The following is a 17,978-nucleotide window of genomic DNA, read 5'->3' on the forward strand; positions in this document are numbered from 1 at the left end:
TCTCCTCGGCTTTTGCCCTCCGCAGCCAACGTCGGATTGATGCTTCTTGCCAGTTCTTCGACATGCAGCCTCCTCCGAGAAAGGTGAGCGAAACCGGACATCTTTTCTCGCTGCTGTGAAGAAATGTCGTATGCGGGACGGTGAGGAGGAGGTAGAGCGGGGAGGGAGGGTTGGGGGGGAGGTAGAGCGGGAGGAGAGGGAGGGTTGGGGGGAGGTGGAGCGGGGAGGGTTGGGGGGGAGGTAGAGCGGGGAGGGGAGGGAGGTTTGGGGGGAGGTAGAGCGTGGAGGAGAGGGAGGGAGGATTGAGGGGGGAGGTAGAGCGGGGAGGGAGGGTTGAGGGGGAGGTAGAGCGGGGAGGGAGGTTGAGGGGGAGGTAGAGCGGGAGGAGGGTTGAGGGGAGGTAGAGCGGGAGGGAGGGTTGAGGGGGGTAGAGCGGGGAGGGAGGGTTGAGGGGGAGGTAGAGCGGGGAGGATTGGGGGGAGGTAGAGCGGGGAGGGTTGGGGAGGTAGAGGCGGGGAGGGTTGGGAGGGGTAGAGCGGGGAGGGTTGGGGGAGGTAGAGCGGGGGAGGGTTGGGGGAGGTAGAGCGGGGAGGGTTGGGGGAGGTAGAGCGGGGGAGGGTTGGGGGGAGGTAGAGCGGGAGGAGAGGGAGGGTTGGGGGGGGAGGTAGAGCGGGAGGGGAGGGAGGTTTGGGGGGAGGTAGAGCGGGAGGAGAGGGAGGGGATTGAGGGGGGAGGTAGAGCGGGGAGGGAGGGTTGAGGGGGAGGTAGAGCGGGGAGGGAGGGTTGAGGGGGGAGGTAGAGCGGGGAGGGAGGGTTGAGGGGGAGGTAGAGCGGGAGGGAGGGTTGAGGGGGAGGTAGAGCGGGGAGGAGGGTTGAGGGGGAGGTAGAGCGGGAGGATTGGGGAGGTAGAGCGGGGAGGGTTGGGGAGGTAGAGCGGGGAGGGTTGGGGGAGGTAGAGCGGGGAGGGTTGTGGGAGGTAGAGCGGGGAGGGTTGGGGGAGGGTAGAGCGGGAGGGTTGGGGGAGGTAGAGCGGGGAGGTTGGGGGAGGTAGAGCGGGGAGGGTTGGGGAGGTAGAGCGGGGAGGGTTGGGGGAGGTAGAGCGGGGAGGGTTGGGGGAGGTAGAGCGGGGAGGGGTTGGGGGAGGTAGAGCGGGGGAGGGTTGGGGGAGGTAGAGCGGGGAGGGGTTGGGGGAGGTAGAGCGGGGAGGGTTGGGGGAGGTAGAGCGGGGAGGGTTGGGGGAGGTAGAGCGGGGAGGGTTGGGGGAGGTAGAGCGGGGAGGGTTGGGGGAGGTAGAGCGGGGAGGGTTGGGGGAGGTAGAGCGGGGAGGGTTGGGGGGAGGTAGAGCGGGGAGGGTTGGGGAGAGTAGCGGGGAGGTTGGGGAGGTAGAGCGGGGAGGTTGGGGGAGGTAGAGCGGGGAGGGTTGGGGGAGGTAGAGCGGGGAGGGTTGGGGGAGGTAGAGCGGGGAGGGTTGGGGGGAGGTAGAGCGGGGAGGGTTGGGAGGGTTGGGGGGAGGTAGAGCGGAGGAGAGGGAGGGTTGGGGGGAGGTAGAGCGGGAGGAGAGGGGAGGGTTGGGGGGGAGGTAGAGCGGGGTGGGAGAGGGGAGGGTTGGGGGAGGTAGAGCGGGGAGGAGAGGGAGGGTTGGGGAGGTAGAGCGGGAGGAGAGGGAGGTTGGGGGGAGTGGAGCGGGGAGGAGAGGGAGGGTTGGGGGAGGTGAGCGGGAGGAGAGGGAGGGTTGGGGGGAGGTGGAGCGGGGAGGAGAGGGAGGGTTGGGGGGAGGTAGAGCGGGAGGGAGGGTTGGGGGAGGTAGAGCGGGGAGGGTGGGTTGGGGGAGGTAGAGCGGCGAGGAGAGGGAGGGTTGGGGGAGGTAGAGCGGCGAGGAGAGGGAGGGTTGGGGGAGGTAGAGCGGCGAGGAGAGGGAGGGTTGGGGGAGGTAGAGCGGGGGAGGGAGGGTTGGGGGAGGTTAGAGCGGGGAGGGAGGGGTTGGGGGAGGTAGAGCGGGGAGGGAGGGTTGGGGGAGGTAGAGCGGGGAGGGAGGGTTGGGGGAGGTAGAGCGGGGAGGGAGGGTTGGGGGAGGTAGAGCGGGGAGGGAGGGTTGGGGGAGGTAGAGCGGGGAGGGAGGGGTTGGGGAGGTAGAGCGGGGAGGGGAGGTAGAGCGGGGAGGGGAGGGAGGGTTGGGAGGTAGAGCGGGGAGGAGAGGGAGGGTTGGGGGAGGTAGAGCGGGGAGGAGAGGGGAGGGTTGGGGGAGGTTGAGCGGGGAGGAGAGGGAGTGTTGGGGAGGTAGAGCGGGGAGGAGAGGGAGGGTTGGGGGAGGTAGAGCGGGGAGGAGAGGGAGGGTTGGGGGGAGGTAGAGCGGGGAGGAGAGGGATGGAGGGTTGGGGGGAGGTAGAGCGGGAGGAGAGGGATGGAGGATTGAGGGGGGAGGTAGAGCGGGGAGGAGAGGGAGGGAGGGATGGGGGGTGGCGGGGGAGGTAGAGAAAAACGACCCCGGTGTTCAGCACACTCCGGATTTACAGCTTGAAATCCAGCACGAAAGAAGTGTCGGTGGGCCCGTGTATGAGAGGGGATCGCGAGATTCCTTTCGACCAACATGTTTTCTGTCGGGACGCAAATATGTTGGATGTGGGCTCAGTTTTTTTTGGGGGGGGAGGGTGGGTTGATATTCACTGTGATGGTGAGCAATTTACATGTGAATGGAGGGGGTGTTTTTCTCTATGGAGGCAGAGCAGTGGGTTATTTTTTTCCCCCCTCTGGGAATATTTCACCCCCCCCCCCCCTCCACCCACCCCACATACCGCACTCTCCTCAGCCAAGTATCGTTTGAGCGTCGAAATCGAGTCCAAAATCCGTCCACATCTGCCCTTTAAAATGCTTGCACTTGGAGTGGGCGTTCAAGGAAAGGCGTATGTTAAAACTATCTTTTAGTTCGGGGACTTTCTCGCAACAGTGAAATGTCACGAAGTAGAATTATCCGAACTTGGTTTTGTCGTGACCCGTGTGGTGTGATTATAATTGTTCACTACTGATGTTTAACATTAATAGTTTAGGACCTTGTGCAACTAAATTGACGAGCGATAGGGTCCCCTCCCCCCCCACCCCCCAACTCCCCGGGCACCGGTTGTGTTTTGACATAAAATAGTACTAAATGTTGCAATGCTATCTGTTTGTTTTGTAAGTTCTCACCAGGAAGTTGACGGATTCGGTGGTTGTTGGGTGAGTAGTTTTTTTTTGGTTGCTATCTGTTAAAGAAGTGCGTTCTTGTCCAAGGTGAAAGTTACTCAAGAACTGAAAAATATCCATGCTGAGCAATTGACGAAACTTCAGGCAAAGCATCAAGGGGAATGCGATTTACTGGAAGATTTGAGGTAAGATTTCCAAAATGCTGCAGGTTGTTGGTCCTTAAGTGATTTTTTTTTTCCTCGAGGTCGCCAGGTTGTGATATGAAACAGATGAGCCAAAATGAATATTCTGCAATTGTGTTATCTGAATTCCTGGACGAGGCAGGCGTGTTCATAATTGCATTTGTATTTCTGATATTGAACTTGCTTATCTCCCATCTAAGGGCACACCAAAGTTGACTTGCAGTGAGTGACATTGAGAATATTTGCAGGTGTTGAGTTGGATTTTCCAGCAATCTTCCTTGTCTTGAAAAATGGGATTTAGTCATTTGTAAATTATTGCATTTTGTAATTCAGATGCTTCATTGAATTGTTTTTAAATTTTGCTAATAAATAGAAGCTGGAGACTATTCAGCTGGAGACTTGTCTTCCATTCAGTGAGATCATAACTAATCTGGGGTCCTGAGCGTCTGCATGTATCTTGGGCAGTGATTCTAAATGTTGGCAACCTCTGGAGAATTTATTTTGTATTTGTCTTTAACATCTGACTCTATTTGTCTGTAACCTATAATTCTTGAGGTTCAGCACAGAAATAGGCCCCTTGCCAACCAACCATTATATTTATACTGGTCCCATTTATCTGCATTTGGTCCATCGTCTTCTATGACATGATGATTTAAGTGGTTGTCTCCTCCTCTGCTCTGCGCAGCATGACGTAGATTCCAACCACAGTTTCTGTGGAGGTAAAGGAGGTATACCATCTAAACTTACCTCTAAACTTTTACTTCTGCCCTCTTGATTTGGATAGCCCCCATATTCCTCTCTTTACCTTCTGTATCCCTCTCATAATTTTGTATATCTCTAGCAGATCACCCTTGGCCTCTTCCACACGAAGAAAAACAAATCTATCCAATTTTCTTTCTTTGGCTTGGCTTCGCGGACGAAGATTTATGGAGGGGTATGTCCACGTCTGCTGCAGGCTCGTTTGTGACTGACAAGTCCGATGCGGGACAGGCAGGCACGGTTGCAGCGGTTGCAAGGGGAAATTGGTGGGTTGGGGTTGGGTGTTGGGTTTTTCCTCCTTTGTCTTTTGTCAGTGAGGTGGGCTCTGCGGTCTTCTTCAAAGGAGGTTGCTGCCCACCGAACTGTGAGGCGCCAAGATGCACGGTTGGAGGCGATATCAGCCCACTGGTGATGGTCCAATTTTATAATAACTGAAATGCTCCAATCCAGACAACTCCCTGTTCAATCTCCTCTGCACTCCCTCCAGTTTGATCACATTATTTCAATCATACTGTGACCAGAATTGCACATCCTACTCCAGGTGTCACCTAAGCAATGTTTTATAAAGTGGTAACTTGATGTTCCTTTTGTATTCTTTGCATGATGAAGGCAAATGTTCTATCTTTACCTGTGCTACCACTTTCAAGAGTCTGTGGATTTGCTCCCCAAAAACTCTTGTGTTCACTATCCATAAGGCCGCAGGTTTTCACGTCATCTCTGAACTTATTAATCAGATCTCTTGCATTCACATCCATGTCTTTAATGTATAGAGCATGATCCTGTTGATACACCACTAATCGCAGACTTCTAATCAGAAAAGTCACCTTCTACCGCGTCTAACTCCTATTACCAATCCAGTTTTGGATCTAATTTGCCAGTTTGCCTCAGATTAACCTAGAATGTAGGATCTTGACACCCCCCCCCCCTCCCCCCCCCCGAGGCAAGGTAAACATAATTGCTCCATCTCTTTCCTGATTTCTCATCTTGCATCTTGGGAAAGGATAACAATCTGTGTTCATTATAATTTCAGCGATACCTAGCTAGACAGCACCTCCCACCTTGCTCCAGTATAGAGGACTCTGTTCCATTTTTCTAGCTTCTTTAGTTCAGTAATTTTGCATGCCACTGCTGCTGAATAGTCCTATATTAATACATGTGGCTTCACCACTATCCATTCTCCAGAAGTTTTGGTATCAACTCTATTTCCTACACTTGTTATCTCAATGCCCCTCTTAGTATCCACAGGAAAGAATGGACATCCCCTTTCACAGCCTTGCTCCACACGAACTTCCATGTAAAACCGTATTGTAGTTTCCAGAATTCCACCAGCAAATGTCTTTTCAGTGTTTTCTTCCTCAACTTGCCTTTCCACTGTCCATCTAACATGCTCCCCTTCTCTAATTCAACCATAGAAGATACAGCACTTGCTCTTTTAAGTCTAGCATTCCCACCATTCAAGTTCCAAGTAATCCTTGTGGACAAGGCAACAATTGTACTTCCAATGTGGTGCTTTGCATTAAGTGCCCACAGAGAGGTCTTCTTTGGACTGTTATAATTTAACTGAGATTGGGTGACTTCTTTGTAGGACACTTCATTGCTGAGCCCTGAGCTTCCAGTTGCCACTTGTTAACTTGCTTCCAATCAGACCTCTGATTTTTGGCCTCTATGCTGTTTGTTTTGGTCCATCATGTACTGGTATTTGAGGAATAGCATTTGATTTTCCATCCTGAAATTTTAGGGACCTGATGGTAAATACTACAATTTCAGAATTTTCTGGCGGAACTGACCACCTTTGATGGAAGATTATTAACCGTAAAATTTTTCTCTGTCATGACCTGTTGATGATTTTAGTTTCCTGCAACAACAACTTTCAGTTCCAGCAGTTCTTTTTCTCCTACCTCTTTCAACTCCCTCTATTTACACACCACTGAGACTAGTTATGATTGTGAAATGTGCCCCACCAGCAGCAAACCCATGTCACCTGGATTCTCAATCTCCCATCAATTTCCTTTATTCTCTTCATCCTTTCTGATCTCTGTAATTTAAAACATGCTTGCTTTTTTTTTATAATTTGATAAAAAGGGAATGTCAGCCCAGTTTATCTCTCCACAGATGTTGCCTGAAATTCTGAGTATCTGTAGCAATACCTGTTTCTAGGTTTACAGCATCACTAATTTATTTGCTCTCAGATGATTCAAAACAAAGTTTGCTGTAAACCATTTAACAAATTATGAACCAAAAAAAATCCCTGGAATTTATCATTTTATAGTTTTTAAATATTTTGAGAAAAGGCTATTTTTTTTAAATCGAAGCCGTTCCTGAAAATCAGTACTTTTGATTTCTATTCTATCATTTAACAACTTTTTATCAAATAGAGCAACTGCCATAATTCATTTTCACTTGTCTGTAAATTTATGGAGAACTCTCATTCGATACTCTGAATATAGAACTCCATGATTATTGAAAGCGTTGCATGCCGATAATTTAAATGCACTTGGGATAGCAGTAAGAGCGATTCAAGGCTACTGTGCATTTAAATACTAATTGTCAAAATACATTCATATGAACTCGCTCAGACTCAAGATTAAGTAATTAAAATTTGTGCAAATTTAAGAAATGGCAGCCATAGTCATTTGACCCTTCATTAAGATCGTGGATAATGCTTTACCTCGTTGTCACTTTCCTGCATTCATTGGAAATCAGATTACCCTATCACTTTTAAAAAAATTACTGATCTCAATTTTGAATACTCTTGGGGTCTTTCAATGAGATTATCTCTCATTCTTCTAAATTCAAGAGAGTACAGGCAGAGTTGACTTAATCCCTCCTTGTATTCAAAGCTGCAGATCCTGGACATCTGTCTATTGCTGTAAAACGTATTATTTTTGAGATTTTACTCTCAGATGTTGATTTTTTTTTTTGAACTATTATAAAGAAAGTATCTCAAATCATATGAATTTTATATATCTATCTACATGTCTGTTTTTGAAGGTCCTTGTACCAGCATTCCCCAGTTGAATGCATACAGGTTTTGGGATTCTTTGTGAATGCAGACATTTGGAACTTGCTGGCTGAGTGATGTTGGTTGTTTGCCAACTGTGTTTCATCAAGGGGCAGAGCAGAGATTTCTTGCTTCTATCTAGCACACCTATATTTGTAGCATATGGAAAATTTGTTTTAAACTTTTAGTTGCTTAATCAAAGTCAGTGATGTGGATTATAAATAGTTGAGGCTCTAGCAACTAACACATCATTATTTACTGATTGTTAATTCAAAAATTACCCACTTATCCTACCCCTCTGTAAGACACTCTATTAATTGTGCCAAAATATTACCATATCCTCACCATTGTGTTGTGTTGTGACGTGGCTCCTTGTCTAATGCCTCTGGAAGTCCTTTGATTTTGCTCTATTACATTTTGAAAGAGCTAGCAAATTTGTCTACTGTTTAACTTCCCTTTCAGAAAAATTGTAGCTTTTTCTTGATTGTGTAATGATTTTCTAAATATCCTGCTCTTCCCTCTTAAATAATAGATTCCACCATTTCCCTGATGACCATTGTAGTCCAAATGGCCTATAGTTTCCTGCTTTTTGTTGTCCTCCTTTAATGAATGATGCAGTTTTTGATCCTCTGTACAATCTAGCGAGTACAGCCGAGCCATCCCATTTTCTGCCTTTGCTTCTTTTAAGATTCTAGGATGCAGGGCATTAGAACCAGGAGATTTGTTGACCCATAACCCTTTTTTTTTGTTTTAAGTTCATCATTCCTGATAACTCCTTGATTTCCCTGGTCAGCAAAGATTTTGCTTCCCAAAATGTACCTTTTTTTTTTAAAGATATCGCCTATTTTTGTGATATCAAGCATATAAAACTATCAAGCACAACATGTCACTTTTTTGCATTCGAACTTGGACTTCTTCCTTGCTGATTTTGGTTCATTCAGTGAAAGGTTTCACCAGGACATTGTGACAATGGAAAAGCAATATCAATGCAGCTGGAGTCCATCAATGCTGGCTGACTATTGTTGGACACTGACATGAGGCATTAGATGCTGAGTACATGTGAAAATCAGTGGCAAAACATTTTTAGGTCAGTTGAACTAACACAGCGTGTCAGCATTATGCTAAATTCAATAAAAGTTGACATTTCTCCAACGTGATACAGCAAATCTGAAATTATCTTTGTGTTCAGCTTGAAGTTGTCTTATCATAATCCCCAAAGTTTTTTTCAGGAAGCAAACATTTTTTTTTAATTTTGTCCAATGTCATCTCTTATTATTAGATGTTTGTGTGTAAACCATGAAGTTTGAGCAAAAGAATAATTAATAGTTTTGTTGCTTCTATTTCCTATTATTCTAAAGTCTTGTCTTCAAAGGAACCAATGCTTAACTTGTTTAACTGAAAAAAGTTTTAATTGGGATTTTTTTGTATTTGCTTAATTTCTCTTTATTTTTGTCCTTTATTATTATCACTTGCTTAAAATATTTCCCAATGCTCTGTCTTACCATTATCACAATAGTATATGTTCCCTTTTCCATTTTGATGCCATCATTAATTTTCTTGGTTAGATGAATTTTTGGTGGTTTTCTTGTTGGAATATACCTTTGAGATGTATATATCTTAAGATGTGGTTACATGACTGGAGAAGATTCTGAGTCAGGGTTCATCTGCATTTGGGATAACCAGTATTGCTCTGTACATGGGAAATTGCATCTCACAGATTTGATTGAGTTTGTTGGAGATGACCAAGAAGATTGAGAGCAAGCTGCTGGATGTTGTATTTTGACTTTCACAAGGTGAGAACATCAGATTGCATGGGATCCAAGGTGAGCAGGCTAATTGGATACTGAATTGGTTTGACTATAGGAGTCAGGGTGATAATGGAGGTTTGTCATTCCAATAGGAAACCTGTGATCAGTAGTGTGTCACAAGGGTCAGTGTTAGGTCCACTTTTGTTGCAGTCCATTGGTGTGACAATGTAATTCATATGGTTAGTAAGTTTATGGATTATGCCAAAATTGCTGATATAGTGGACATTGAAGAAGATTTTCTGAGGTTACAACAGGATCTAGATGAACTTGGAAAGAGGGCTAAAGATTTGCAGTTGGAATTTCTCTCAGACTAGAGGAAAACCGGTTTAGTCCTAGAGAGAGACAGTGAAAAATCCATGAAAGTTCATCACAAATGGAAAATGATGTTTGGCATGATTTGGTCAGGTCATTGAGGACAGGAGCTGGAACATCTTGTTACAACTGTACAAAATGTTGGTAAAACCACACATGGAATATTGTGTGCAGGTTTGACTACCCACCCCCAGGAAAGATTCCACTTAGTTAGAATGGGTGCAGCTCTCTCATGAGAATGGTACAAGGAGAGATTGGATAGGCTGGACTGGTTTCCCTGGAATGAAGGAGGCTGATGATGAACTTTATAGAGGTATATAAAGTCATGGGCAAAGATTAAGTAGTCATGGTCTTTTTCCCCAGGGTAGGTGAATCGAAAACTATAAGATATAGATTTAGTCTTGAGAGGCGGGCGACGTGTCCAATTTTATCTTTTAAAAGACCTTTCTTACATTTTCCCATTATTTCTTGATTTATGCAGTTTCTGACAATATAGTTATTGTTAAGAGGCCCAAATATCATTCCCATCATAAATTTTTCCTTCACTGTTTATATCCAAAATGATTCCACATTTTGTGCTTCTGAGTAAATTTCATTCTTCATCCTGTAACATTAGACTTGCCCCATCTCCTTTCCTTTCTGTTTACATTTGCAAAATTTCAGGCCGTCTTAAATATGCTAACAGTTCAACTATTCTCCTTTCCAATTCTACCATGAAGTATTTGTACCCTTGCTCAACTATTTTAAACTTTCATAGGTCCAGAAAAATTGCTTTCCATCCCCCTCCATAAGAATATTTGTTCCATTCCTGTTGATATTCACCCTGTCTGACTTGAAGTTCTCCCTTCCTGATAAATGTGCTCCCTCTTGTACATCTCTTCAACATGCATTCATTTGCCCTATCTTCCTATTTCTGTAATATTAGCAAGTGGCAGAAGCAGATTCTGGGGATAATTATAATTGGAGATCCTGCTTTAAATTCTTTTGTAGCTCCATTAGTCCAGCGTATCCAATCTCTCCTTGTACCATTCTCATGAAAGGGCTGCACCCATTCTAACTAAGCCTGAAGGGCTTTCTTTCTCTTACTACTTGTGCAAGAAGGGTATGAACTGTCTATTCACTTACCCCCTGCACTTCGTTTAGTTAGAATATTCTGCAGCTATTCAGTAATATTTTGATCCTGGCATGGCAAAGAGGTATTTCATTCTGAAGTCACATCCATGTCATCAATAACTTACTTGGCCACAAATAGTATATCCTTCGTACCATTCTTTCTTATCTTAGTACACCTTTGACATGTGTGAAGAGTCTTAATGTTAGTTGTAGATAAGTTACTAAAGGGCATTCTAAGACCAGTACCATCTGATTTGGAAAGTTAAGGACTGATTAGGGGCAATCAGCATTGCTCTCTGCATGAGAAATCATGTCTCACAAAGTTGATTGTGTATTTTGAAGAGGTGACCAAGAAGATTGAGGGCATTATGCTAGATGTTGCCTACATAGACATTATCAAGGCCTTTTTACAAGGTCCTGACTGGTAGGTTAGTCTGGAAGATCTTTTTGCACTGGGTCCAGGGTCAGGTGGCTAATTTGATACTAAATTGGCTTGATAGTTTGAGGTAGAGGGTGGTAGTGGGAGAGGGTAATTCCGATTGGAGGTGTGTTGCCAATAGTGTGCACTGTCGTTTGTCACCTATTGCGATTTTAGATGACCATGAAATTAATCTGATTAGTATGTTTGTAGATGACACCAGTTGATGGTACAGTGGACAATGAAGAAAGTTATCGAAGATCGCAGCAGATTCTAGATGAACTGTGAAAGAGGGCCAAGAATTTAACTCTGACAAGTTTGAGATAATTGCATTTTGGTAGGTTAAACTGATCATCTGAACCTGACTCCCTTCTTCCTCACCCAACCAGCAAAGTATTGTGTGCTCTGTGCTACTCCAAAGAATTATCATCCTTTCCAAATATCCAAAAGGGAAAATCTGTGAAGAAGGTGAACTTGATGGACCCTCGCAGTGTCCACCTATTTTTGGTCTGCCAAGCGATAATTTATTTCCTCTCCACCTACATACACGGAAACTGGAGTATGAACTCTGATTCAGCTCTGAAATCAAAATTCAAGCTGCTGCACTGGAGTATACATCATTGAGTAGGTAATTCAAAGCGTTTATGACTTCATGCTACAGGATGCATATTCCACTTCCTGCACTGCAACTTTATAATATCTTATTTATAAAGTATAAATTTTACAGGAGAAAATACACTACTTTCATGTCAATTGGCTACCTACCTTTCAATCATAGGAAGTTCCCAATTTATTCCATGTTTAAAGCATTCAATGTCATTCCCCACCAAAGATTACTTAAGAAGCTCGACTACTACGATATTCAATCCAACACTAAAAGATGGATTCCAGTTTCTTGACAAAACGTTTTGAGTGGGTGTGCGTGAATGGAAAAAGCTCTGAATGGCGTCCATTGTTAAGTGGTACATCATCCATGGCACAGTGTTAGGTTCACATTTGTTTTTACTCTAGTGACCATCACGGAAAAGTCAAAAGCACCACTAGACTATTCATGGATGACTATTTGGTATACCGTCCAATTAAGTCAGCTGACGACAAGGATGCACTCCAAAAAGATCTTGATACCATGGTGGAATGGTCACAAAAATGGGGCATGCAGTTCAGTCCTTTCAATTGCAAAACCATGCATGTCACCGGGAAGAGAAAACTGCCAGAACATCATACAAAATCCTTGAATGAAGCCAAATACCTTGGCATTAAAATCCAGAATGACATGCGTTGAAATGATCAGATGCATTGTATAACAGTGAAGACAGCAGGAGTCCTAAATTTTCTAAGATGCAACTTCCATCACTGTTCAACTTCTGTCAAGGTAAAGTTGTACCTTACCCTTGTCATTCCACTTTTGGAATACGCAGTAGCTGCATGGGACCCATACACAAATAAAAACACCATTGAATGATTCCAGCGACGGCCTGATTAGATAAATGCATATGTAAGAGAAAGGAGTGTTACAAAGCTCTTGGGCTCAAAGACAGACGTGAAGCACACTGCCTGTCCTGTTTTTTTTTAACAAAATGCTAAACTGCTAGCTCGATGTAGACTATCAATTCTACACTGACTCCAATTTGTAGTGCCATCTTTTAAGACAGTAATTTATTCTACCCCGCACAATTAAAGCATGGAATAATCTTCGCCCTACCATACAGCCTAATTAAATTTAAGACCACTCTTCTTCAAAAATCTCCTTACAGACACCCTTCCCCACCTCCAGTTTAAATTCCACATGGAATATTTTGGAGGACCAAGAAGCATTGAATGTAGAACATTACAGCACAGTGCTTGTACTGTGGGGCACTTGGCCCCACTATGCTATGCCAACCTATATAAACTTATTCAACAATCTAAACCTTCCCTCCCTCACACCCCAAAACCTTCTATTTCTTTCATCCATGTGCCTAAGAGTCTTTTAAATGTCCTTATTGTACCAACCTCCACCACTACCACATCAATGCATTCCAGGCACCCACTACTCTCTCTCGCTCCCCTCTGATGTCCTTTGGTAATTACTACTGTTGCCCTGGGAAAAAGATGCTGGCTGTCTACCTTTTCTATGCCTCTCAATCTTATGTTACTTCTCATCCTTCTTTTCTCCAGAGAAAACCTTGCTTCATGATAATTAAATTATGACTTAATAATTTTAGTTTTCTTTGGTTATTACATTTTTACAGCTTTGAAATGTTTCTGAATGTCAGGGAAATTTGGAAGCATTGGGGGAAAAAAATTGACAACTTTGGCAGATTGTTGGAAGTCTTTGGCCCACCCAGGCATAAGTCCTGTTGCTCAAGTGCCTGCTGTTCCAACAAAATTGGTCTGATTAACATGAAGGGGAGGGAAAAAAAGGAATACAATGCTGGTTATAGTATCAGCTGAGGCGAAAACTCTAGTTTTTGCCCATTTTATAGTAGAAGACCTGCATGCCTGTGATTCCTATCCATGTTTTAACATGTGGAAAAGAAATAACTTGTATGTTTGATGTATTTCTTAACCCACATTGTAAATCATTATTATTATTATCCCATTTTTGATGTTTACAATGGCATCACTTTTTTTGCTGTATCTCGTCTCATTTTTATTGCTTAATGTTTATTTAATTCAAATGTACACGTTGAGACTACAACATGGGTTTTGTATTTCAATGCACAGTATTTTTAATGCAATATGTTTGACAGCACCTCAGTCCACTTCAGAGAACAGTTTTAGTTCCGTGATGATCAAAGGTGAAATTTTGAGGGTACAGAGTTTTTAATGTTCTTGTCTGGATCAAAGGCAAGGTTAGCAGGCATAGGGAACATTGGGTTTTGAAGGATATTAAGGATCTAGTTCAGAATAAGAGAGAGGTGTCAAATGAGGTAATTTGAAAAAAAAGGAATTAAAAAAAAATGCAAGAAAAGCCTCGAAAGAAATCAGGAAGGCTAAAAGAAGAAATTAAGTTGCTTTGGCAGACAATGTTAAAGAAAATCCTAAGTGTTTCTACAGGTTTATTAAGAGCAAAAGGATAATAAGGAAGATAATTGGTCCCCTTGAAGATCAGAGTGGTCAGCTTTGTATGGAGCCAAAAGAGATGGGGGAGCTGTTAAATATTTTAAAATCAGTATTCACTTAGGAAAAGGGCACAGAGTTGTGGAAAGTAAGAAAAACAAAGTGAGGTCATGGAACCTATACAGATTAAAGAGGAGGAAGTGCTTGCAAATAAGGGTGGATAAATCCCCAGAGCCTGATAAAATATTCCTTCGGACCATGAGGGAGGCTAGTGTAGAAATTGCAGGGGCTCTGGGACGTGGTGCCAGAGGATTGGAGGGTAGCTCACGTTGTTTAAAAAAGGATCGAAAAGTAACCCTGGAAATTGTAGGCCACTGAAGCTGATGTCGGTAGTAGGTAAATTATTGTGTGTTCTAAGAGATCATATATTCAATTATTTGGATAGCCATGAACTGATTGGGGATAGTCAATATGACTTTGTGCGTGGTAGGTTGTGGGTTATCAAAGGCTGTGGATGTTGTCTACATGGATGTTAGAAAGGCTTTTGACAAGATCCCATATGGGAGGTTAGTCAGAAAGTTAATCATAGTGAAATAGTGAACTGGATTCAAAAATGGCTGGATGGGAGAAGCCAGAGAGTAGTGGTGGATGATTGCTTCTCAGACTGGAGGCCTGCGACTAGTGGTGTGGTTCAATAAAATTGGTGCTGTGACCATTGTTCTTTTTCCTCTACATCAATGATCTGGATGATAATGTGGTAAACTGGATCAGCAAGTTTGCAGATGACACTAAGATTGGAGGTGTTGTGGACAGCAAAGAAGATTTTCAAAGCTTGCAGAGGGATCTAGACCAGCTGGAAAAATGGCAGATGAAATTTAATGCAGGCAAGTGTGAAGAGTTTGCACTTTGGAAGGACAAACCAAAGTAAATAGTAAATGGTAGGGGACTGAGGGTGGTGGTGGAGCAGGAGATCTGGGAATACAGATATGCAATTCCCTGAAAGTGGTATCACAGGTAGATAGGGTTGTAAAAAGAATTTTTGGCATAATGGCCTTCATAAATCAAAGCATTGAGTATAGGAGTTGGGATGTTATGATAAAGTTGTATAAGACATTGGTGAGACCAAATTTGGAGTATTGTGTACAGTTTTGGTTACCTAACTACAGGAAAGATATCAATAAGATAGAAAGAGCGCAGAGAAGATTTACTAGGATGTTGCCTGGACTTCAGGAACTGAGTTACAGGGAAAGATTAAACAGCTTAGGACTTTAATCCCTGGAGTGTAGAAGAATGAGGGGAGATTTGATAGAGGTATTTACCATAGAGGGGGATAGACAGTAAATGTCGAGGGTAGGGGAAATATAACCAGAGAACATGAGGGGGAACCACAGAATGGTGTGAGTGTGGATTGAGCTGCCAGCTGAAGTGATAGTGGGCTCAATTTTAAAATATAAAAAGCATTTGGACAGGTACATGGATGGGAGAGGTAAGGAGAGCTATGGACTGGGTGCAGGACAGTGGGAGTAGACAAAAAAAAGTTTGACACGGATTAGAAGGGCCCAAGGGGCCTGTTTCTGTGCTGTAATGTTCTATGGTTCTAAATAGTATGAGAATTGAATAATACTTCAATTTCTTTGCAAGCATCTCTATGGCAATATCACTGCATTTCCTGAATGTATATTGATTTTTATTTTTTACAAAATGAAAATATTCAATTCCTAACCATTGCCTCTTCCACTTTATTAGAATAAGAACATTAGTAAATTTTCCATCCGAGGTGATGTCCTATACCTTCCACAGAGTAATTGCAACCATAACTGCTCGCAGTAATTCGGCTTGAAGTTGCCCATTTTTATAGTGCTGCACCATAATGACCTATTTCTGTATTCTGTGCCCCAGCTAATGAAAGCATATGTCCCATATGTTACCTTAATCTCCTTGTCAAGTGGTGTTGCCATCTTCTGGAATACTTGGACTTGTACGCAAAAGTCCCTTGGTTCCGGATACTTCAAGCTTTCCTGCTTGTGATGCATGACTGAGGCTTCTTAGTGTTGCCAGAAACCATTGCTACACCAACATGTCTGTCCATGTCATTGTGTACTGCCCATTTAAGGCCACCTGCAAATTAGAAGAACAGCTCCTTGTATTGTGTTTTGGCAGTCTCCAACCAAACGGCATTAATAACTGTTAACTGCTTCCCCACTCCTCCTCCCATGGTCTCTCTTTCCCCACCCCTCTGACACCTTTCCATCCACTACCCTGCCCTTTCATTTCTGAGCTACCCTTCTTAGCCCTCTGGCTCTTCCCTTATTGCTTCCCAGCTTTCTCTCTACCCTCTAACATGCATGCATCTTTATTTCTTATCTCTTAGCATGTGCTCCTCCCCATCCCCCTTCCTCTCCTCTTACTCACCCTCCCCCAATCTTTTCATTCATGTGTCTACCTGTTTTTCCCCATTCCTGACAAAGGTCTCAGACCCAAAACATTGGTTACCTTTTTGCTTCCTATGGATGCTGTGTAACCTGCTGAGTTTGTCCAGCACTTATGTACCGCAAGATTAAGTTCCATCTGCTATTATCTGTCCATATTGCTCGCATATCAGTTTTATTCTGTGCTTCAGACTACTTTCCTCAGTATCAACAGCAACACCAATTTTTATCATCTGCAAACTTGCTCCTTTGTTCATATTCCAAACAGTTAACGTTGACAACAAATAGTAAGGGTCTCACATTGACCCCTGTTGTATTACCACTGACCACATGTTTTGAATCACAAAAATAATCCTCCACCATCTTCCTTCCCTTATTTCCAAGCCAGTTTTCGATCCAATTTGATAACTAATTATGGATTTCATGGGCCTCAACTATTTGGACCATTTTTGAATGTGGTATCTTATTAAGGGAATTCATACTGTTACAATTATTTCAGCAAAATATATCACTAAATTCTACCCCTGCCAGTTTTTAAGCTAATTTGCTTTAATATCCTTATAATATTAGTCCTTTGAAGAATTAAATGTCTATTTTGATTCAATCGGCAAATGTTGTTGTTTCTTTCAGGCCTCGTATCAAAAATATACCTTCATGAAAAATTCAATCAAATTAGTCAGACTGGATTTTTCCACAATAAAACCAACCTTTTTCAAGAAAATTAATTTGTTTAACTTTTTCCTAAAATATTTTTAAAAAATAACTATTATTGAAAATTATCACCAGTAATAGTTTATGAAAGTTGTCAGTGAATACATTGGTAAGTTGGCCAGCACAGATTTTTAATACTTGGGTAGGTACTCTGTCTGGGCAGGATGCTTTCCTTGGATTCACTCTCCTGATGACAGCACCTACGTCATCCTTGGATAGAGACATGATAGGATCATCCAGGGCCGTGAGGGTACGGAGGGGTGGTTCTTCACTGTTACTGTCGTCAAATCAGGCATAGAAGATAGAATTCCTCTGGGAGCAAATATTTGCCGTTTGCTACTTCACTGGATTTGGTTTTGAAAACAGGTTATGGCATTTAGTCCCTGCCACAGCTGTCAGGTGTCCTTTGTTGTTTCCATTTTCATTTGGAATCTCCACTTCGTCTGGGAGATGGCTTTTTTCAGGTCATACCTGCTCCTTCTATATTGATCTGGATCTCTCAACTTAAATGCCTGTGATCTGGGTCTCAGCAGGTATCAGGTTTTATTTTTCATCCAGGGTTTCTGGTTAGGGAAAACAGAATGATTTGTTGGGGACACACTCATCCACAGCTATTTTGATAAAGTCTGTGACAGCATTGGTGTAACCATTCAGATCCTCAGCTGAGTCATTGAGCAGCACCAAATCTTCTCTCTGAGAGGTCCTGTAATCGTTCTTCAGCTTCCTGTGTCTGCCTTCTAGCTGAAGGCAGAAGGAGCACATCCAGGTGATCCGACTTGCCAAATTGTGGTCACGGGAAAGAGCAGTTGGCTTTCCTTATCTTGATAAAGCAGTGATCGAATATGTTGGGACCTATGGTTCAGCAGGTTACATGCTGGCTGTAGTTGGGCAGGGTTTTCTTGATGCAGGCCTGATAAAGTTACTAAGGTTTGTAGTGCGTCGTGCTGGTCCCTCTCTTGTTTACTGACTACATCATGCTGCTCTGCATGTGCAGGCTTGTAATTGGCATTGGGAGTGATATAAATT

The 17,978-nt window shown here is 43.6% G+C and overlaps 1 protein-coding gene across 8 annotated transcripts in view; it reads left to right on the forward strand.

Annotated features, from left to right (window-relative positions):
• Positions 1-6: 6 nt before the first annotated feature.
• LOC138739525 (F-BAR and double SH3 domains protein 2-like) overlaps positions 7-17,978 on the forward strand; it is a 272,286-nt gene continuing 254,314 nt past the window's right edge. For 3 of the 8 annotated variants that reach the window (XM_069891780.1, XM_069891784.1, XM_069891787.1), the window contains exons 1-2: positions 7-83; positions 3,265-3,362. In XM_069891780.1, the coding sequence (XP_069747881.1) occupies positions 63-83; positions 3,265-3,362 (119 nt within the window). In that variant the 5' untranslated portion in view covers positions 7-62. Of the gene's footprint in view, positions 84-2,480; positions 2,620-3,264; positions 3,363-17,978 lie in introns of those variants that run through there. The other 5 variants (XM_069891785.1, XM_069891786.1, XM_069891779.1 and 2 more) reach the window with 4 other exon arrangements.

The sequence above is a fragment of the Narcine bancroftii genome, chromosome 7 (genome assembly GCF_036971445.1).
Source record: "Narcine bancroftii isolate sNarBan1 chromosome 7, sNarBan1.hap1, whole genome shotgun sequence".
NCBI classification, from domain to species: domain Eukaryota; kingdom Metazoa; phylum Chordata; class Chondrichthyes; order Torpediniformes; family Narcinidae; genus Narcine; species Narcine bancroftii.